Here is a 22,799-nt window from a genome sequence, read left to right as displayed (position 1 = left end):
TACTTTTCCTTAAGAACCTAAAACACTACATATTTCCAGTATATGGATTCTTTTCTTTCAACTCAGCTTTTAAAAATTAGTCTGGATATGTATTTCTTACATGCATTTCTTATACATCAAGTATTACTATTATTGTTTGCAGCAATACATAGTCAATACTTTCAGGATTATTTTTTTTTAGCCATTTGCTATAACTTTGTTTTTCTGGGGACTTGTAATCTGTATGGGATCCTAGGTCATGCGCAGGAGTCAGCACTATGGTTGCTCCAGAGTCAATAAAGGTTTAGGGTATACTGACTGGGTCCCAAAGTTGCTGTGTTCAACACTGAGGAGAAACCACCTCCTTAATCCACTGTGGACAATTATTTGCTCAAGAAATATTAAACTGAACTTTAAAAAATGTAATTTACAGGTCTGGTGGGAGGGCATGTCATTGGGCATTTCCACATGAGCCTGTTTTCATTTTATTTTTGATGTATAGTTTCATATACTTTTATACATTTTGCACCAGCGAGTGAATCGTATATTTGGGAAATATATTTTGAAAATATATTTGGAACAAAATGTATCTTTTCACACAATTTTGACCAAAAAAAAAAAAAAAAGAATTCTGTATTCCCCCACAGAACGCGTTCTCCTCCCTCGGCAGCGGCGGCCGTTGGGACGAGCGGGCGCCAGGCGCAGCCCCACCCTAGGCACCGCCCACCCTCCACACCGCACCCCCCTCCCCCGGAACGTTCCATTCCACGCGACCGAGCCCCCTCGGCGAGCCCAGCGGGTGGAACATTCCACTGCGGGGGAAGGCGGGGGGGGATGTAGTGAGCGGCGCCGAGCTGCGAGGCGGCTGCAGGGTGCCTGTGGCGGCCATGACGCAGTCGGTGGTGGTGCAGGGTAAGGGGCCGCCGACCCGTGCCGCCGCCATTTGCCGTGCCCTGCCTGACCCGTCCCCTGTCTCTCCCCTTTGCAGTGGGCCAGTGCGGGAACCAGGTGGGCTGCCGCTTCTGGGACCTGGCGCTGCGGGAGCACGCCGCCGTCAACAAGGTAACGGCGCCGCTTCCCGGGGCAGGCGGCCCTAGCACCCTGCCTGCTTTGTTAAATTAAAGGCCGGGCTGTCTCCCTGAAGGCCGGCGTTGCCGTGTGTGAGGAAACGGGAAGGTTGGTCGCTGCCGGCGCTGTCACCTTGGCCCTGGTGTCACTGGCGATAAAGCTAAAAAAACCGCCACCCCAAAGCCTTTCCATACTAGCGCATGCTGTGCGGTGACTTGCTGTGCAGGTGTGCGGAGCAAAACGGCGGGGTAAAGAGGGCACAGGGCTGTGCCGAGCAACCCGTGCAAAATGCACTCTTCATGCTACTCTTCACGGAGACCATTTGCTGACAAATACCTGGTGATAGCAGAGGTAATGGTGAGCAGACCCTCTCAATGCCTTTTGCTGAAGCAGCTACAGTAAGGCAATAGGTGAAGTTCATATGGAGCATCTCTTGGTTTTAGTGTCGTAGGGAACACTGACTTCCAAACTCTGCTTCATCAGTACTTGAAGACTGTGATAATCTGGAAAAGGTTAATAACATTAAAGTGTATTAGATTGACAAACTTTATGGTGGGAGAAGTGATCTACACACCATCCCTCGGCAGGGAGCTTGGAAATCACTGATACAGCAGCGTACTGTGCTTTCATTTCCACAGAACATCTTGGGCATGGAACTGTCCCAGCGTCACATCACTGATGAGCTGAATCAGCTAGACAGCAGCCATTTAGTAATTTCATTGAGATCTTCAGTAAAATCCTAAATCTGTAGAAATGAGGGAAGAGTATTTATTTAATCTTTGGCCGAAAAAATCACTTGCTAGTTACATCCTCCTGTTGGTTTTTAATATCAACTGACACTTCAGTGAAATGTGCTTTTTAATGCTGACTGGAGCTAGTAGGATTGAACTCTGATGTTTACCCTGGTTTGAGTGGGGAAGTTTGGTAACCTTCAGGGGTTCACTCCAGCATAAATTGTTCAATGAAAAAGCACTGAATTCTGAGAATGAGAATGACTGAGAATGAGAATGACTGAGAATTTCTGACATAACATTTTATCTTGAATTGTTTATTTTCAGAAAGGAATTTATGATGAAGCATTAAGCAGTTTCTTCAGGAATGTAGATACAAGGTAAGACTTCTTATCAAGAAACTCGTGAGTTTAACACAACAGATCAACAATTCTAGTCCCTCCTCTTAACCTTTAATTTAAAGTTTTTTTTTCAGGTCATATTTAGTGTGTGCTAGAAAAAGATTTTTTGTCTTCTTTTTTGTCTTCTCCTTAAAACACTATCTTCACCTTTCCATTCTAAGTATATTTACTTCAGTAACTAAATTTGTTGAAAGTGTTTGGCTTTGCTTTTCTTTCTTCGTATCCAAAAAATGGACAGTCAAGATCTGATAGCTTTTGCTCTTGCCAATCATGATCAGATTGCAAGCTCTCTGAATAATAACTTTGCAGCATGTATTGAAGAGTTGTAGGAGGAATTACATGTAAGATAGAAAAGGTCCTGTCAGTTTTTAAATCCCTTTTACCTGATTTTTATCTGTAGTTTGCTGCACAGAGTGGTGGTTGTGATTTTTTTTTTAAGTTATCCAATTCATACGTTAAAAATCATATCTGTCTGTCCGGTTACAGAAATCTTTTAGTGGGCATCTGGATATTGTTGTTACATTGTAATTTGTTAAAAAGCATTTGACCAGCCTCTGTTTCCTTCCATCATATGAAAAAAGTACAGCATGCAATTTTAACTGGAATGGAATTGGAATCGTATTTTGTCTCAGTTCTTTTTCTTAGAAATTCTTAGAATATCTTTTTTTTTTTTTTGTCAAGAAAATCTGGTTGTAAACAATGTTTTCATATGTGCCAGATGAAAGCACCAAACCTTTGACAGGTTGGCTGCAATGTAAACATCTCTTTTCTCTCTGTACGTGGAAAGTAAGTACTGTAGAAGTTGCAACGAGTATCTGCTCATGTGCTGCAAGAACATACACCTTCTGTAGTAAAGGCTGCTGCTAGTATCATCTTTCTGGAAATCAGAGATTAGAGTGTTCAACAAAGGGAACATCTGAAAGCCTCCTATAATGATGACAGCAATGGCCAGAAGACGAGCTTGCTCCTGTAGACTGAGAAGCAAAATATTTTCCCCTACCTTCATGAAGCTGGTTGTATAATGATAACTACTAAAAGCAACTTCAATCAGCCAAAATAATTACCCAGATTTAAAGTGAACATACATGTATGTGACAATGAAGTGTGCTAATGAGCTAATTGTATAACACAGTTTCCATATTTGAGCCTTCTTGTGGTAAATTTAGGTACCCAAAACATTTATTAGATATGGATGGTGATGTCTTACCCCAAAGATCGTGCATATTGCATTCAGACATATGATGATATGTTATATCAGTTATATGTTGAACTTAATAAAAAATGTATGGTTTTATATGCAGAAAAGCACGTCTTAAATAAGCCAAGGGTTACATCAAAGTGAATGGAAGTACAAGCTGTCGTGAAAGACCACAAAGACTAGTTAAGAGAAAGATACAGGGTTTGTTTGTTTGCTCATTTGTTTATTTTCCTTTTGGATTTTGTTAGTCCCTGAAGAGAAATAGAACTCCTCTGGCTGGATTTTCTGGTGCTACAGTGGACTCATACAGGGAGTTGCATAGGCTAGAGTAATCAACATGAGTTCTGTAGGCTGCTGTGAGCTGCTCAGCTAATGAGAAGTGTTCGGAGAGCTGCTTTGAGTGAGAGTGTAGAAGCTCCTTGAGCAGTCCAGTGCAGCCCCATCCTCTCTCTTCCGCTTGTTCCTGATGGGACAGAGCATGGTCAGAACATTTGGTACTTTCAGCTGACATTTTGGATTATTATTGTGGTTGAATGTAGAATAGTCTTAAGGGATATTTCATATTGTGTGATCTTAGGGTTGACTGGCCCCCAAACTAGGTAAATTGTGGGAAAAAATTAGAGTCATCTTCCAGTATCCCTGCGTTTTTTTCTTTTTTTTTTTATTCTGTGTTGAATATGTTTGAGCCAGACCAGAACATCTCAACCTTTGAGTGCAGAAGCACCAGCATTTAATTATGGAAAAAAGCACTTGTACGCAATGCACAGCCCTCTGGACTGGCTCAGTACAACCAGTCCTGGGGGGTACTAAAGCTGTGTCAGCACAGCATGATTTCTGACCTAGTAAATCTTAATGGCAGAGTAAGCCAGGCACTAGAGCTGTTACGCTGCTTTCACGCCTTGAGCTGTAAAACAGTGCTGTATTACCCCCACTGAAAATCTAGCGGTGTTATTTGGTGAACTGTGTTCCTTTATATGATGTAGATGCACCACATGCTAGAAAAAAGAGGGTACTTTCAGTTTTGGCAATGCTTGTAGAACTCAATTAGAGGCTGTATTGGAGAGGAAACTTTTGATGCTTATCCTTTTCAGCCTCCTGAAGTACTGCTTAGAATATTTCTCACTGAGATTGTATCCCTTAATTGCATTCTTTTAGGAAATTACGGGGCATTTCTTAGCAGTGTACGTTTCAGGGTGTTTCTATTTGTATTGTAATAGTCCTCCGAACACTGAAAATTAAGGAGGGAATTGTATTCCAATACACATTGCCTTATTTTCTATTATGGTTCTGAGTTTGGATTTTTTTTTCTTCTTTTCCAGAAGTGCTGGTGATGGTCCTGATATTTACAAAGGAAAAATCTGCTCTTTAAAAGCACGAGTAAGACAATCTGTAACAGTTACTCCTTTTACATTGCATACTTACGCCCAATTGTGTAAGGATTTTCCTAACATTCTTATAAATTCATATGTTTTGATTTACTACTTTGAATATCAAAATTTCCAGTAGTAACTTATGGTTCAGTGGAGTAATGCAGTTTGCAGCCAGGCTTGTTCCTTAATTTAAAGTATAATTTTAATAAAACCATTGCAGATATTATCAAGCAAGGTTTTATTTGTAAATTTTGAGGGGCGCAGGGGAGGTGAGCCACTTCTTTTTAAGTGATTGATAAGCAACAAAATTTTAAATGTAACTGCTTTAATTCCTTTACTTCTGAGTATTTGGGAAAAGTATTATTAACATTTTAACACAATTGCAGTATCTGAAATACTATTTTATTGAACGACTTCTGGCAAAGCAGTCAAGGTGAATTTTACAAGTTAGTTTCGTAGTTAACAAGTGGGGAAAAAAAGTCTCTCTGGAGCACAGTAGAAACAACATACCTTTGATATTGTAAATTATTTTCTATTTCTTTTGTGGTTGTTTCAAAGAGTGGCTTGCTTACTGCCTGAATTGTAATACATGCCTTTCTCACAGGCGCTGTTGATTGACATGGAGGAGGGCGTGGTAAATGAAATTCTGCAGGGACCATTGAGAGATGTGTTTGATAGCAAGCAGCTTATCACAGATGTTTCTGGTTCAGGAAACAACTGGTGAGATCCTCTTCAGAAAGTACTTCTTAGTAACTAATTAGATGGCATTTGAAAAGGGAAATGATAACAGTAGCTTTCTAGTTCATTCTGCTGCACCTGGGGAGCTGCAGCATATTACCAGTGAACTTCGGAGTCACTGTTGCCTGAAGGAGGGCTTTGAAAAGCATTTTGCAGGAGGATAATTCTGCTGATAAATCATTTCGTCCATTTTTTCTCTCCCCCCCCCCCCCTTTTTTCAAAAGAACATGCTTTCCATTTTGCTTTTTTTTTTTGGCATTCAGCTGTTGCCATTGCTCAGTCAAACCCCTAATCAATCTAGTTTGAGACTGTGCAACTAGTGTAGAAATGAGATATATGAACAAATGCATTTCAGATTTCTGTGCATCATGGAGTCTGGCTTTGTGCATGTAAACTACATTACCAAAAAGAGAAATTCAGAAAAAGGTTGATTAACGTAATGAATTCCAAATTTTCACTGCATCCAACTCTGATCTCTTGAACTGTTAGTCAGTATCTTACAAAATGTCAAACAGAAGGAGTTAAAAAAACTGAAAGACTAATTATTAGAGGTCGTTTTGCATTTGTGTGTTTGTTTTTAAGTATTTTTCTTATATTTAGGGCTGTAGGTCATAAGATATATGGCTGTCAGTACCGGGAAAACATCGTGGAAAAGCTGAGGAAAACTGCAGAACATTGTGATTGTCTACAGTGTTTTTTTATAATCCATTCTATGGGAGGTGGTAAGTACGTTTTTCACAGTAAGTATGATTGCACATGCTGCAGGTGAAAAGAAAAAGAAAAATGTAGATCTTGAAAAGAAGGTTACTGTAATAATCTACATCATGCTGAATGCAGAATAAAAAAGCATAGTCCAATTAGGCAGACTCATAATTATTTATTATTGTTTTGTTAGAGTACTGAGGAGCCCTAATCATGAACTTACTAAAGTAAGTTAGAACAAAAATACATTTTGAATCTTAAAGAGAAGACAGCAGATGCATCTAAACAGGCATCAAATACAAGGAAACACTGAGATAATTCTGATCAGAAGAAGGGGAAGTTGCCTCAGAATGCTGAAATCATTGCTGTAATCAAGTTGTTTTTAATTGTAGGGAAAGAGTTTTCAGAAAGGCTTTGAAGGAGACTCGGTTGCTTAACTCCATTGTTTTTCAATTTTCCTTCCACACAATTCTGTTGAATTCTGTTAATAAATCAGATGGGACCATCCCTTGTGGTGACAATTTTGTCATTTCTGTATTGCTACTAAGTATTCCTCCCCCAGAAACACCGTGGGGAAGAGGGGTCAGGAGCATGTATTATAAGTGGTTATGATATCAAAATAGACACTGAAAATAGCTCTAAATATGACACAGGAGTTTTGTCAAGGGTCTTTTTTGTGGTCATTTACTCAATTTGAGACCCTACAGTTATTTCCATTACAGCAGAAAATTACTGTGTTGTTTGTAGATAAAAATTGTCTGCTGCTGAGAAAGTTAGCTATCCAAGACAGAAAAAAATACAGTTTAATTCTCTGACTTGAACTTAGTGCTATGTGCTTAGTGCTAATAAGGAAAAAAGTGTGTGTGCTGGGAGAAAGGAGTTACTCTTTTTTGACTGGAGATTGAGACAGCTTCATAAAAAATCCCCCAGGAGAAAAGTAAATTTAAAGAATTGCGTGGATTAGTTGTGTTTTTTAAACAAATGTTTTATTTCAAAATTCAAATTAAAGGCTTTAAAATAACAAAAGTACTAGGTCAGAAAAAAAAATGGTTACATATTAGGACTTCCTGGTTTGCAGGAATTTGCAGGATTGTTTACTTGATCCTGTCTGGTAATGTATGGGAAAAAACTTCTATCATGTAATTATTTCTTGTCTTGGAAAGACCTTCCTTCTTTAATTTACAGCTGAGTAGCTTCCACTGTCTTCCAAATGCTTCAGCAAATGCTCGTTAATATAAATAATTGAAAAGTTGTATGTTTCCAACATATGAGACTTAGTGCTTATAAGAACATGGAGGACTTCCTCTCATTCTGTCTTCCTTCATAATTATTTTTAGGGACAGGATCTGGTCTTGGAACTTTAATACTAAATTTGCTTGAGGATGAATTCCCAGAAGTATATAGATTTGTTACTGCAGTTTATCCCTCTGGTGAAGATGATGTTATTACTTCTCCATATAACAGTGTTCTGGCTATGAAGGAGCTTAATGAACATGCGGACTGTGTGCTACCAATAGAGAATGAAGTAAGGAATAACATTCTGTTTCTGTCAATTTCTTTTTTATTAGACTGAATATAGGAAATATTTCTTCCTTCTGAGTGTTGATAAGAGTGATAACTGAACTCCTAAGTAACTTGCAGGCTTTTGAAATCAAATCACATAAAAGATGCTCTGTACTTTGCTTCCACCTGCAAAGATGTCTAGAGTGATTTTTTTTTTCATGATTATTTCAAGGTAAATAGTGAGAAACTCCTGTTTACTGAGGCTGAGATTCCCACATCTTTTAGCATCAATTTGTATGCAGTATTAGTACAGTGCTAATGTACTAATATTCCATTTTTTAAGGGAAATGACTAACCACACCAAATTCCAACAGATTTGACTTTACTCATGAGTGATTTGGGCATAATAGACATACCTGACTGCACAAACAGAAGCAAGAGAAAGTAAAATATATTTAAGGAATATATTTTTGCTTTCACAGGAATTATGAGAACTTTAAATGTATTTTTTAGAAGATGAGGATTTTGAATAGTTGAATAAAACTCAAATTTCTGAGTCTAGCTATGTACATTTGTGACATGTAAGGAACAGACATCTAGAAAGACTTCAGTCAATTGGAACTGGTTAAAAGTCGGGCATATGTATATCAAAGGTATAATCTTTGAACTAGGACTAGCATGTCTCATTTTTTTCTTTAAGATTAACTGAAATAGAAAAAATGGGGTACAGAATTTGAAAGCTCTGTGCATAAGACTTCTTGCATGCTTTTTGTTGTGCTTTTTTTTTTCCCTCTCAAAGTCTCTGTTTGATATAGTTAACAAAATTCATCAGATGGTGAATTCTGGGAAGCTAGGGTCAACTGTGAAGCAAAACAGCTTGGTAACGTCAAGTGCAGGCATTACAAAAGCTATACAGGAGAAGCCGTTTGATGCAATGAATAATATCGTAGCCAACTTGCTGCTGAACCTGACGAGGTGAGGTTATAGATTATTCCTCTGTACAAGTAATATTGCTGTAGGTGCAGTGTGTGCTGTAAATATGCAGGTGTGCATCAACTCAAAGAAAATTATTTTCAGTTTGATACTAGTCTTTTCTTTTGAAGAATTGGTTATTAAATGTTGAAGTGTTTGGATGTATTCATATTGCAGAGGTTTTGCTGTAGCTGTGATAGTCTTAGATCTGAAGTACGAACAGGTTCATGGACAAAAGGATGTTGTCCTCTATTAATGCTTAATGGCACCCAGGGAAGTTAACAGTTCTGGGCCAACTGTATTATTTTATAAGTATCATCTGACCGTTGTTGCTGGTAAACTGTCTATTGCTGCAGGAAATTTTTGGTGAAATAGAATTTTCAAAGTATTAGTCTGTTTTTCTTTTAAACAGTTTGTCATGACTGCTAGGTCACACATGTTTTATTACAGCCCATTTATTAATACTGGCATCAAGCAGCTATGACCACACACTGAAAAACAGTTTTAAAGACTACAGTCGGGAAGGTTAAGGTCTCATTCTTGATGATTAATTATTCTACAGCGAGAAATATAAGGAAATAAGAAATTTCAGTGTTACTGCCAAATGTAAAAGTTTAGTAGTTACAGATAAACCGTTTCTTGAACACTGCATTGTTTTATTGTAGGGAACTGTTGAAATACATATATATATATATATATATATATATATTTAATGAATGTTTACATTATAAAAGTTATTTACTTTGCTCATGACTTATTTTGTAACAAGTCTGTTAATTTCTTAGCTCTGCTAGGTTTGAAGGTTCCCTTAACATGGATCTTAATGAAATCAGCATGAATTTAGTTCCATTTCCTCGACTTCATTACTTGGTTTCAAGCTTGACTCCTCTGTATACGCTGGCTGATGTTAACGTACCTTCTAGAAGGTAAGAAGAAAGTATTATTGTGGAGGCTTTACATTTGAAGCTTAATTTCTGATTCTTCCACACTTTCAATTTAAAAAAAAAAATCCATTTTGTAGCAAGACTAAGGGTAGAAGTTTTAAAGAGTTTATAAGCCTGCCACATTGTCAAATTCATCCTGCTGATTTTGGGCACATCCTTTGTCCCTTTTCTCTTTAATGGTTAAGCCAGTAAACTTAAAATGTGTTTTGATATTTCTGTTGGAGAACTGTGCTACTAGATGATAGGTAGAATCCACACCACAAGTTCTTCTGAATAACACTTTGCAGTGTTACACACTTCTACACAAAATACTGTAAAGACAAACAAGAAATTAAACTAGACTTCTTGGGAAGGAATGGCGTTTTATGTCAGCCTGGAGATGTAGTGAACCTGTTTAACAGGTTATTTTAACAATAAGCAGTCACTTGTGAAACTTTGTGAGAGGTTTTATCCCATTGACGCATCAGAAAATTACCACTTATAATAGATTTCACTGGTTTTACTGAATTAAATTGAGTCAGCAAAAGGTCCAAATAGTGACAGAGACAGCTAAGGATAAGTGGTGGAAGTACACAGAGTTGAGCAGAGGGTAGGACCCTACAGGACACCTCTTTCTGTGCTGCCAAGTCCTGACAGTTGAGTTGCTTGAAACTATACCATGAGGAGACAGTACAGCACTGGAGGGAGGGTGGCCAACTATACGGCAATACTTGGTCAGTCATGTTTCAGAATAAGGTGGTGGAAAGGGTAGTATTTTTTTCCTCATTTTGTCTCATTTTTATTTTAATAGATTGTTGCAGAGGTGATTTAAAAATAATAATTTTTAAAAATAGAGACAGTAAATGTAGAGAGTTTGGAACAAGTAGAATGACTTAGATGTTATAGGTCCATAGAGACCTCTTCAAGACACAGTCACTGGTATCCCACTTTGCAGTAGAACTTGTTTAAGAAGATGAAGAGAATATGATCTGCTATGTCAGCTTTTAAAGTAGACATATGTGATAAAATCGGAATAAATGGACGAATTTACATAGGCTTTTCCTAAGTCATTACTTGAAATTAATACAATGAAATCTGATTCATTGATCCCTTTAAATAGTGAAGTGTAACAGGCAGATAACCAATAATGGTTGGCAGCAGTTTGTAATTCCCTGTCAAATCCATCACAAGCAGTGAGATTGTCCATTCAAATTGCCATATAACCAGAACCTCAAGTAGTTAAATCCTCTTAAATATCTAATAGTTTGTAACTATTGACCTAAAATTTCTCAGTAAATGTCTCTTAGTCCCTCCACTTCTCTTACTTCAGGCTCAACAGTTGGTTGTAACAAGAGAAATAAGAGAGGGAAAATAGATTTCATCTGTTTTCCAAAACTCTTACTGCCTACATACATACGTATAAAGGTTTGAATCTTTTTGCTGTCATTCACGATACCTTTATTTCATAGAGGTCTTTTCCAACCTGAATGATTCTAAGATCATCTAGTCCAACCTTTAGGTTTCCAGGACTTCACAAAATTTTAAACCCTGAAGGTGGGTATTCTGAAGAATTTTTGTAGCCTTCTTTATTAAGAGAGAGAACTGTTTTCTCTTTACCTAGGTTGGATCAGATGTTTTCAGATGCTTTTAGTAGAGATCATCAACTAATTCAAGCAGATCCAAAGCACAGCCTCTATCTTGCTTGTGCACTTCTTGTTCGAGGAAATGTGCAAATTTCAGACCTTCGCAGAAATATTGAAAGGTTTGTACTATCACAAAAAGTAGTCATGGTATTTGTTAGAAGTGTGTTTTGTTGTCCAGAGCACTCTCAGTTCATCTAACAAATTTCAGTACCAAATCAGTTTACTCAGAATTTTTTTTTCCTTAATTGAAGGAAGGAAGGAAATGTAAATAGCTTGCTTAACAAGTTAGAATAAGTCACGGCATTCTTGGACTTCCGAATAATGGGAGCTTACTAGATGTGCTTGTTCTGCTCTTCCCACTCTGAAATATGTAAAAGAAATCAAAGCCTGCCCTTACAGAGGTCTTCTGCCAATGTGGGATCTTGAAGGGGTACCAAACCAGGCTGGCAGCAGCGTCTTGTGGCTTTTTTTTTTTAATTGTTTGGAAACAGAAGTGCTGAGGTACTAAAAGGCCAACTCCTGTTCTTACCCCTGCCATCAGAGTGGTTCCAAAGAGTATTTATCAATATGGTGATAGGTGCTTTACATATATATATAAAATAAATCAACTAGAAGTAGGGTTTGTGTTTTTTTCTGACTGAAAGTCAGCTATTTCATGGTTACTCTCATATAGCTAGGGAATCATAGTTACATTAACAGCTCTGTATTGTTAGCAATCAGTTTCTGCTTTTTACAGGTGGACTTATTGTCCCTGTACAGTATTAATCTGCCCCTCTCATAAATCTAGGAGTGGTTGCAGTCCCTTTTATAGAAATGAGTGCTTGTAGCTTTACTTTTCAAACCCTGATGCATTAAATTAACGAAATAAAATTGATGTTTGCATTGTAAATTTAAATACATACTGTTTAAGCCTGGAGTCTAAAATGTCTTATTCAAAATGCTAATTCTAACTGGTTTGTTTAGTGATGAAGTCTTCAATATTGACCTTTCAGTCTGTTTGTTGGCAAAGGAAACTCAGGCTTTGTGTTGTCTATGTTCTATAGATAACTAAAATTTTGTTTCACAGGTTGAAGCCTTCCCTGCACTTTGTCTCCTGGAATCAAGAGGGCTGGAAAACGGGTTTGTGTTCAATACCTCCTGTGGGCCATTCCCATTCCCTTCTGGCTTTAGCAAACAACACCTGTGTGAAACCAACTTTTATGGAACTCAGAGACAGATTCATGAGGCTCTACAAGAAAAAGGTTTGTCTCTGTTGTCATTATAGCCATCTATAGCCACTAATCATTAGCATTTTGCAGTATTGGGAAACAAATCTTGGTATCACAGAGAAACTGCTTAAAAGTAACAGCCCAGGATTTTTTTGTTGTTGTTGTTGTGGTACCTATCAGAATCATTTTAACAGCTGTTGCTTAAAAAGGGTAAATCCCTTATTAACTTGCACCTCCCAGGCAATACACTTACTTTCTTCAACAATGAGGCAGTATCTGACAGATCTGCCTACCAGTTTGTTGAAGGGTACCAGAGAAGACAGAATATGAAAAGATGAATGTATAAGAAATCAGTAATGCCAACTGTGGTTACACGGGGGTTTATTCCTGAAGTTGCTAAGTATGTAAGCAAGGGCTGTCATGAAGTAAATCTTTAAATCTACTTTCTACATTGCTTGCACTCCCCTCTTCAGTGCAGGCTAAATGATGCTTATTGAGCCAAATGAATTATGTTAGATGCCAACAAAAAAGATAACACCAACTTTATTATTGTCATAGGCTCATCTTCACCATTATCTGCAAGTAGATGGGATGGAGCAAAGCTGTTTTTCTGAAGCCGTATCGTCTTTGTCTGACCTAATAGAAGAGTATAATGAACTGGATGCCACAAAAGGTGGACCTAGAACAGATCCATCAAGACTGAAGATAGCTGTGTGAAGAAGAACTGTGACTTTAAAAAAAAAAAAAAAAAAAAAAGAAAAAAGCATCCAATCACTTCAGTTAACCAGAATGAATTGCAGAGTGCCTATCTATTTATTGTCATTCCAAAGTGAGACTGGGACAACTGCTTCCTCATCTCTCTGAGAAGTGTCATGCTAAGTGACAGGTCCAGCATGTAAGAAAGATTTGCAGGCACCTAATTATGGTGGATATCAGTAAGAACACTCTTCCTAACTGTAGAATAAATTCACATACCATATGTTGCAAAGAGAAGAAAGAGAAGTTGTAGCAGCCAAAAAGGTAATTCTTCTCTCAGGCTTTCACCTTACAGTAAACTAAAGGCAGGCCTTACTTCAGAGAAGGATCACTGTTATCACTGTTACTAGGCTTTTTATTTTTTAAAACTGCACTGATGAAGATAAGAAAAGCCTGCATATTCTTTTCGTAAACTTTGCAGACCAATAGTCATTTCAGAATGCTCTAAGCTATGTTCGTAGCTTCAACGTTTTCACTTCCTTCTTGTAGCTCCATTAGAGCATTCTCAGTTGATAACAAAATTGTGAATTACAGAAAATTCACAAAAATGCATTTTGTTTCAAGTTTTATACTCGGAATATTAACATGTTATTTTAGTGATTCATGTTTATGAATGCTGATTTGCACTTGATAATGAGATAATACAATATACCTCTGAGTAAGTGAAACATGCGTGTATAATAAAGACTGGAGAAAAAAAGTTTGTATGCTTTAAAGAATGCAAGTAAAATGTTTTAATATTTATAATTACCAGGGTAAGTAGATTTGTATATTACAATGGGAACTTTTACAAAATAAAATGTACAGCTATTTCCAATTACTTGCCAACCTTGACTGTCTTAGAATGAATTGTTACGAATCAGAGCGGGCCAATGCAATGTTCTCCTAAAGCTTGAAGTCCTTCTAGCAGAGTTTGAGTGGGTGTGTAAGTTAGCACAATTTTCAGTGTATAAGTCCAGAAGTATTCAACAAATCATTGTGATAACACTTGTTTAGAGAGTATTTTTAAGAAAGCACTCTATACAGTCATCTGCTTCAAATTTTGTAGCTCTATTAGCTGTAATGTCCACTTATTTTTTCCTTTACAAGTGCATTGTTTGTATTTACAGTACTAGAGAAAGATTATCTGCTGCAAAAAGGAATTTGAGCTCAAAATTGATTTATCCTGTTTGAAGCAGCATTGTTGTGTTTTATCTTGGCAGATATGGTAGAAAATGTTAATTTGAGAATCCAAAATGATAGATGAAGTATTACAGGGTAATATGTTTGGCTTTTTTTGGTAATCGGTTAAGCAGATTATCTGTCAATTTACATGTATTTGTCATTTGGGGCAACTTCTTAAAGCGGGGTATAAAGCTGTCTTGCAGTGCTTTCTTAAAATACCTTTTGACAAAACTAGTGTTACATACGTAATTCTCAAGAATGTATTTCCACATATAAAAACAATTAAGTTTAAAAGGATGCACTCTCTTTCTTGCATTTTCCAGGTGTTGTTTTTTTTTTGTTTTATTAATATTCACATATGTAGTTTCAGTATAAAGATTGCTGGGGTGGCAGGTAATGCTAACTCTTCAGGATGTGAATGTGCTGTCTGTCACCCTTGTAGTATATTACAGTTGATGGTGTAACTCAAAAAATTTTAAGTTCAGAAAATATATCTCCTGGATCACTGCAAATCCTCTGACATACACAAGATGTTATCCACATCATCTTCCACTTAAAGAAGCCTTCATTGGGACACTCAAACTGTACAGTGATCATTTTGGACTTATTAGGTATGCAGCATCTCTTGTCCAAACACACACCACAGAAAGTTAGTTTGTAGGTTTGTGAAGATGAGCATCCAGAAAAAATGAGTTTCTCTGCTGTAGGAAGCTGGAACGTTGGTTGACAAGTTTTTCCTTTTGGAATCTGTAATAGTAAAACAAAGAAAAGCCTGTATTTTGACACACGGAAAATGGAACACGTAAGAAAAATTGCTGCAATGTTTACATAGAAAAATCTTGAAAATTACTCCCTCAAAAATACATTTTTTTAAGTTAACAAATAAATATTTTGAGTAACTGAGCAGTAGGACAACCCTTTGAAATTGTACATCTGTAGTTTACTATTGAAAGCTGAAGACCGAAGGTAGAAAAGGGAGAAGAGGCTTTTTTATGACTTAAAGTATTTGCTATTAAATCCATTTTTCCGTTACTTATGATATTTTTGTTTTCTATTAACAATTAATTTTATATACAAGGTACCTTTATTGACTTCAGGATATTGGTCAGACAAGGCTGGATGAAGCATAATCTCTTTTCCTTTTTCATTTCACATTTATTGTTTTCGTTGGTCACTCTGCTGGATATGCCAATGCCACAGGTCCTGGAACAGGGTGTCCAAGGAGTCGCCTGTACTAGGCACTTTTTCTTCAAAACTAGTGGTAAGTTTCTGTAAACTGAGACAGCAATATATTACCTATGCAGCATAACAGTCCTAAATAATTGAAAATAAAAGGTTAAGAATTTTGTTTCTGTTCATGTAGGTAAATATAAAGATGAAGCATTAAAAAAAAAACTACTTGTAAGTCTTAGCTCTGAGCTGCTGTCCTGGTTTCAGATGGGATAGAGTTAATTTTCCTCCTAGTAGCTGGTATGGTGCTGTGTTTGGGATTTAGGGTGAGAATAATGTTATAACAAACCGATGTTTTAGTTGTTGCAGAGCAGTGCTTACAGGAAGCCAAGGACGTTTCAGCTTCTCCCACTGCCCAGCCAGCGGTCAGGCTGGGGGTAACGCAGGAGCTGGGAGGAGACAGAACCAAGACAGCTGGCCCAAACTGGCCAAAGGGATGTCCCACACCACGAGGCATCATGATGAACAGTTAATACGGGGTAGCTGGCCAGGGCAGGGAGACTGCTGCTTGGGTACAGGACGGTCATCGGCCAGCAGGTGGTGAACAATTGCATTGTGCTTCACTTGTTTTCTACATTCTATTATTATCATCATCATCATTATTATTTCTCTTCTTTTTCTGCCCTATTAAACTGCATTTATCTCAACCCACGAGCTTTTACTTCCCCCTCCCAATTCTCTTCCCTATCCCACTGGGGGAGACAGTGGGGAACGAACGGCTGTGTGGTGCTGAGCTGCCTGCTGGGATAAACCACATCTGCCATTAAAATTTACTGATACTCAGATCCTAGGAAGGAATATAAAACTGCATGTGCTGTATGACCCTCCAGTTTAATGTGACAAAAATGTCATGTGAAGAGAGTTATTTGTGGATTTTCTGTGAGATGTCCAGAGTGGAAAAGACATGGAAAACTATTTAATGCCAAGCACAGTTTGAAAAGGGGTGCTGAAAGCATTAATATCAGTTCTTAGTAGATATTGTGAAAGCTTTAAATTTTGTATTGAGGAGTAAAAAAAATTCACCAGTCGATTCCAGATATCACTGAAAAGCCTACTTTCCGATGGATTAGGGCTGGATTAGGTGGAATATACTGTAAAAATTTGCAATGCAGAAATTTTCGTTGAAATTCTCAAAAAAAAAGACTATTTGGAATCTGTGTTTAGATGAGATCACAGGCAGAATTACAAGGATGCCTGGAAAGTAGACAGCAATTTAAAGATCTCGTTGCAGCAAGCAGATTAAAAGATCTGCAACAAATAAAGGGAAGTTAAGTGGTTGTTTATTTTTCATATGTTTTCTAAAGTATGACCTAGGTACATCCCTATGTATCTAAATTAGGTGTATAGAATTGACAAAGAAAGCCAGAAAGTAGAGCAAGAGCAATGAAGTGAAACCAGGCACTTGTTAGCCACACTGACAGAAAAAGTCTTGTCAAGGGAAGGGGAAAGGGGAAGACCTCATTTTGAAGCAAGATTTCAAGGTGCTTTTCTCTGAGTGGGACAGTGAAAATAAAGTCAATCCTTCAAAACATTTCCTTTTGAGGGGGTTGTATGTTTATAGTTCCTCGTTTTTGTTATCTGCTATTTCCAAATACCCCCGTTGGCCCAGACCTTCAGTTTTGTTGTCTTTATATAGCTCGGTTGATGGTAGCTCACAGAATCTCACTGGAATAACTGTGCCTCTTATCTGTCTGGGAGTGCTGTCCTAGCTAGGTGCCCTTCTCCATCACCTGCATCTTGGAGAACGAACAGCTGAGTTTGTGTAACCTTTGTTAAGTAGTATCCTTCAGCACGCATGGCAGCCAAGGATCTGCTCCTGCCTTCCCCAAGGACCGGCTGTTGGGTCCCTGAACCAAGTCAAATAGGAAGCGTGCTTTACAGGCTGGGTGTCTCTTCCCAAGGTTACGTTGCGCAGCTGATTCAAGTTCCTGGATAAATGCTGTGAGGTGCAGTGTTGCAGTCTGCTCACTGAAGGAGTTACCGAAAGGTGGACCTCAGCTTTTGGATCTGTTGAAGTGCCAGAATGTAGAGGGCTTAATGCTGTTCTCCAGGTGTGTGGAATACAGCTCCTCAAACACCAGCATGGTTTGGGTGCCATTGGTTTTGGTGCGTTATGACTCTACCTCTGATCAAATTGGCGACGTTACCTAGAAATGTGCTTCATTTGAAGTTGGTTGCCTTCCTGGGTGTGGCTTTACGCACTGCCTTAAATACGTTTCTATAAAATGTCTTTGACACTAGGTATTGTCATAATTTTAAACCAAAGGCAAGCTTCCTTTCTCATTTTGCTAACTCGCATAACCGTTGCTAACTTTTTGGAGTTGTCCAAACTGAACCTCAGATTTTATCTTCAGTCTGTTTATCTGCAGATTGGCTCGTGTGCTTCTACCTATTACTCTGCAATCTTTTGGGAAGGTTTTCTGATCAGTTTACTGGGTTCCCTTTTTATTGTATTGATTCATGATGACGATTCAAATCATGATTTCTCCATAATTTAGGTTGCCACCAAATAAATGGCTTGGCTTTCTGGTACCCATGTTAATTGTAATAAAGGTGCGTTTCATCATGTAAACGTGCACAGGGAATAAAACAACATGAGGGCAGGCAGGAGAATCCAGACCCAGGGAAGGGCCAGGATAGCTTCTTCTGGCAGTGGAGCTTCCTTAAAGTGAGCGAGAGAACTACGGTGTTAGCAGCAGAGCAAGAATGAGGTTAAAAGGAGTATCAGCTGACCCTGGCAGAACTGCATGGATAAATTGTCGTAGAAGAAACTGGGGGGAAGGCTGTCCTTGCAGGGAGCTGAAGTTTTGTGAATTGAGGAAAGCTGTTAAGGCAGTCTTTAATGTTTTCCATTTGAAAATGGGGCCTGCAATGTTATGATTTTTGTGTGTGTGTGTGCAAACCAAGACTCCTTACCACCACAAAGGGATAGAAAGCTCATGGGCTGCTAAATGGCTGTCCACCAGCACCCCTAATTGGTCTGATCTGATGAGCAGTGAAACTCTGCAGAAAGATGGGTTGAAGGCAGCTTCGGCCAATTCCCTGTTGACAGAAGCCAAAAGAGTTTTTGCTTTTCATACTCCTCGGGTTTAGAGAAAAGAATCTGTCACCTAAGAGTAAGAGGGTTAATTGGGACAGACCGGTCCCCTGGCAATGGCCTTGAGCGAAAACTGAGAGATTGCCAAATTGCCAGGGTGCTGGCAGCCTGGCTGCTGGAGCCAGGGACGCTGAATGAAGCAAGATTCGTGCACAGAAGCGTTTACCAGGGTAGCTGGACACACCTGACATCAGTCTGTAGTTGGTTGATTGAAGCTGCTTCTGCTTTCCCGGGCCACAGATGGACTGTCCAGGCTTCTTTCTGCCTGCATGCCTGGTGCAGGGACTCTTTGCTAGTTTGGGTGTGAATACAGGCGTACATCCAATCGCACCACTGACACACAGGCACTTATAGAGCGGGTTAGGCTGGAAGGTCTGCCCGTTAAGGTAGTAAACTCCATTGAGCTCGCATCCTACGGCTACCAGATCTGCAATGGTAAACAACAGTTACTGGGGGAGCGCTTCATGTGATCATCCTTTTCTGCATTCACAGCTTCAAGTTCTTCCCAGCCCAAGCACGTCTTTTTTATTTCTGCCCAGCAATAACTACAGCTGCTTCGCTTGAAATCAGCCCTGAACACACCTGCAAATAACAGGCATGTGCCCAGTGAGCTGGTTTCACTGATGCATAGGCAGCAAGTACAAAGAGAGTCCCTGCCCTAGTCTCAGGTGCTCTGAACAGCGTGAAGCCTAGATTTACCTCAATTGCACCAGCAAGCCAAGTTTCCCTTCCCAACCCTTCCCCTGCCTGCTCCCACCCTCCTGGATTTGCAGAAGAGAACGTGAAAGCACAACTTACATGCACACACGCCTGTTTCATACCTAGGCTCGTCTTCCGAGTAGTCACAGTAGAGGCCTTTGTGGGGATCGCAGATGTCTGCCTCGTTGCAGGTCTCTCCCGCCTGCTTGGCACAGACCTTGCAGCAGCCACAACCGTCCTTCACCAGGCTCACGCCGGGGCTGCAGGCGGGCGCGGGTGGGCAGCGGCACGGCCAGTGGCACAGCTCCTGGCGCTGCTGGACCTCGCTGCTTTCCGCAGGTTTTCCCCCAGGCTTCAGATGCGGGCTGTGGGCTTGCACCCTGCAGAAAAACTTACAGAGAGTGGGATGCTTTGAGAGCTGAGTATTTTACGCAGAGCTGGTATAGCATAAGATGAAGGTGGGATGGAAAACACTGTGGAGTTTCATGAAGACACAACCTTTTTCATGAGCTCACAGGATCAAAAAAAAAAAAAAAAAGTGAGACACTTCAAAGCTTAAGTAGGAATCAGAGGACCAGATTCAGCAGCCACTGCTACGACAGTGAGTATGACCTACTACTTGTTGGAAGCACAACTCATCAGTCCCTCCTTTTCCTTCAGTAGAACAAAGCAGGGCTAAAGTAAGAGAAATTGTGTTTTAAAAATACTAGATTTATTTTAATTATTCCTTTTCACAAATCTTCTATCAATTAGCTTCGGACTCATCCTACTATTTGATAGCCAACCTTTTGTGCCACTTCTGATGGCAAAAGCCTTTCAAAATAGTAAACTTTTTGAGTGTTACTTTGACTCAGAAATCCATGTAGCTGTTTTGGAAGGGGTATTGTATTATTTACAAATTCTCTTGTGCTAGCTGCACCAACTGGATCCTGTGATTAATCAGGGGAACTAGTAATTGCATAAATATATATATATATATACACACACACACATATACACGTGAAGCCCCAGCTATCTGTTTCTCTCTGTTCCTCCAAACCACAGAGCAGGACTTTAGCAGAAAGCAGATTCCTGCCCAGACAGTAAGCAGCAGCTGGGGAGTGGTTGCTGCTGGTTTGCCTTTCAGTCAGTTCTCCGACTAGAAACATCTGCAGAATTCAGCATTTCATCTGTGATATCACGTGAAAGCTCTTGCAGCACAATTGAGCTGGCCTAATTGCATGCAGCATTAAATGACCTTTTAAAAGGCTCTTTTTCTGCCATTAATTTCCTTTTTTTATGGTTATTTGGAACTATACTTACAATATCTTAATCCACAGCTACTAATGAAGCTCCAAAGTAGTATTCAAGTTTCTCTGGCTGACTGATTTTTAAGATAGGTATTCATTCACAAAAGCAATTCATGCAATTCTATGCTATGAATATTAAACCTGAGTGATGAATATTAAACCTTGTCATCTGGCATTCCATATAGCAGGCAGAAGATAGTTTCATAAATAATGTTGCTAATCGTGAATCATTGGCTGATAAAGGATTTCATCCAATGCTTTTTATTTAAATGCAACAATGATACAGAAACAACTAACTTCAGTGTACTTCTTTCAAACACCTAAGCCTTTCTCCAAACCACAGTGATAATTTGATGAACATGTGCTTTGGAGTGTCAGAGGCTTATTAAAGTCTTGTTCTAAAGCAGGTTACATGGAAAACAGGTGTTACTATATATTTCACAGTATTCGAGAGTGTCTGGTTGCTTTAGAAAATTCACTTGCTGCTCAGTGTATTTTTTTCTTCTTTTTAAGCAAAGTATTATTATTATGAATTTGGGCCTGTGCCAACTATATGAGCTTATGTTTAAGTCAGGTATCTCACTTCAAAATGGATACGTGCAGCAGGAAATAATGTGTGCCTCAACCAGTAAGTTTAAATTGTATTACAAAATAAAACATGCTTTAAACCTACAGAACTCTACCTAAGCAAGCATTTTCTCTTTCCCTTTTTAGGGACAGATGTCAGCGGAGGGGTGTGAGACTTCAAAGTTTCTCTGGAAGAAAAACACCATCAGGCAAACATCGGATAATTTTCACTGTGGATTTAGTGAATACCTCAGTCTACCTGAAAAATCTTCAAAACTGTTATGCTACAATGAAAATTTAGAGTGCTTGTAAAGTTCACAGGCCAAATATTTTCTAATTCTTGTTTCCCTAAGTTTCTATACCAAAGCTATCCGCATCACACAAAGCTATCCACATCGCAGGAGCCCACTGCATACTTTTCCTGATCCTATGAGCAGATCAGAAAACAAGACCATTGTACAGCAGCCCTTCATGTGCTGTTGTTTGTTTTCATGTGCTTTAAAGACTGAAGGTTTGTGTGGCATAAATAAACATATAGCAGAAGTAGGCAATGTATTATTAGTAATGTTCAGGCTTTAAATATTCAGAAAGTTAGCAGAAGTAGACAATCACTTGAAAAATTTCCATTTGGTATTTATCTTGATTGCAGAGGAAAAATACACCGGGTATTTTTACATATGTGTTTATACACATAAAGAGCATTTTCAAAATTAAGAAAATAAACAGTGAAATTGGCTCTTGACACAAATCCCTTCAGCAAAAGCTGTCATTGAAACTTTTCTCATAAGAGACACAACAGAACCCAGCCCAGGTGCTTTCTGAATTTGCAAAACTAGCCTGACTTAAGATCACTGTGCATATATATATATATATATATATATGGAATATGATCATGGACAAGATGTTTACTTCCTTACACTACATCAGATAACCATTTGTGCTTACACTAAAAAAAAAAAAAAAAAAAGGAAAAAAACAAGAGAGAAAAAGAAAAGGGGGGGAAAAAGTAAGATCACTGATGTTTTGATCTTCCCTAACTTTTTTTTTTTTTCCACAGAATCCTGTTAATATACGGGTTAAAGGAAAAAGTACGAAGATCAGGACTGATGCTATAAATAAGCTGCCCATGAAATTTACTCAGGAGTAGGGAATGGCTCCATATTCTTTATGAGGAATTTGCTTCTCTGAAATTTATTTTGTCATTAAGCAAACAAAAACTGTAAACCCAGAGAGGGTGACGAAGGGAGAAATCTTTTTGTCCCATTTAATGAACTTACCTGTTGCGTACAAGGGATGATGAAGATGGTGGGAAAAAGGAGCCACCGCATGTTCCCGCACATTCAGAAGTGGAACTGAGAGATAGGGAGCAGGCTGAGCTGTGTCAGAGCAAGCACAGCACACAAAGCTCTCCTCTGTCTCCCTTGCCAACCCGACTTTCCTCAGCACATGCATGAACACATACACACATTCACACTTGGAATTCTCCACTTCACGCAGATCCAGCTTCACGCTGAAATTTCCAGCTAATCTTCTTTTCTCTACCCCGCACTGGGATCCAGAT

The 22,799-nt window shown here is 38.8% G+C and overlaps 2 protein-coding genes across 5 annotated transcripts; one reads left to right on the top strand and one right to left on the bottom strand.

Moving 5' to 3' along the window:
• The first annotated feature begins 719 nt into the window (after positions 1-719).
• TUBE1 (tubulin epsilon 1) lies at positions 720-14,650 on the top strand. Of its 4 annotated transcripts, none has more exons than XM_083829582.1 (12): positions 720-891; positions 968-1,041; positions 2,106-2,158; positions 4,697-4,754; positions 5,352-5,467; positions 6,086-6,207; positions 7,525-7,712; positions 8,490-8,665; positions 9,448-9,588; positions 11,207-11,347; positions 12,295-12,469; positions 12,995-14,650. In XM_083829582.1, exons 1-12 carry the CDS (start codon positions 867-869, stop codon positions 13,151-13,153), a joined length of 1,428 nt encoding a protein of 475 aa, XP_083685708.1. In that variant the 5' UTR covers positions 720-866; the 3' UTR covers positions 13,154-14,650. The 4 variants fall into 4 exon arrangements, with proteins under 4 accessions (XP_083685708.1, XP_083685706.1, XP_083685707.1 ...); XM_083829580.1 differs by having other exon boundaries at positions 732-891; positions 8,523-8,665; XM_083829581.1 differs by lacking the exons at positions 720-891; positions 968-1,041 and adding an exon at positions 1,048-1,398.
• On the bottom strand, positions 13,607-22,566 carry CCN6 (cellular communication network factor 6; the record flags this gene model as incomplete). The annotated part of the gene is made up of 5 exons (XM_083831109.1): positions 13,607-15,103; positions 15,439-15,632; positions 18,868-19,110; positions 19,482-19,773; positions 22,516-22,566. 5 exons carry the CDS (start codon positions 22,564-22,566, stop codon positions 14,822-14,824), a joined length of 1,062 nt encoding a protein of 353 aa, XP_083687235.1. The 3' UTR covers positions 13,607-14,821.
• Positions 22,567-22,799: the final 233 nt, after the last annotated feature.

Source organism: Anser anser (genome assembly GCF_964211835.1).
Source record: "Anser anser genome assembly, chromosome: 3".
NCBI classification, from domain to species: domain Eukaryota; kingdom Metazoa; phylum Chordata; class Aves; order Anseriformes; family Anatidae; genus Anser; species Anser anser.
Note: the sequence above shows the minus strand (reverse complement) of the source record. Positions and strands in the feature narration are given on the sequence as shown.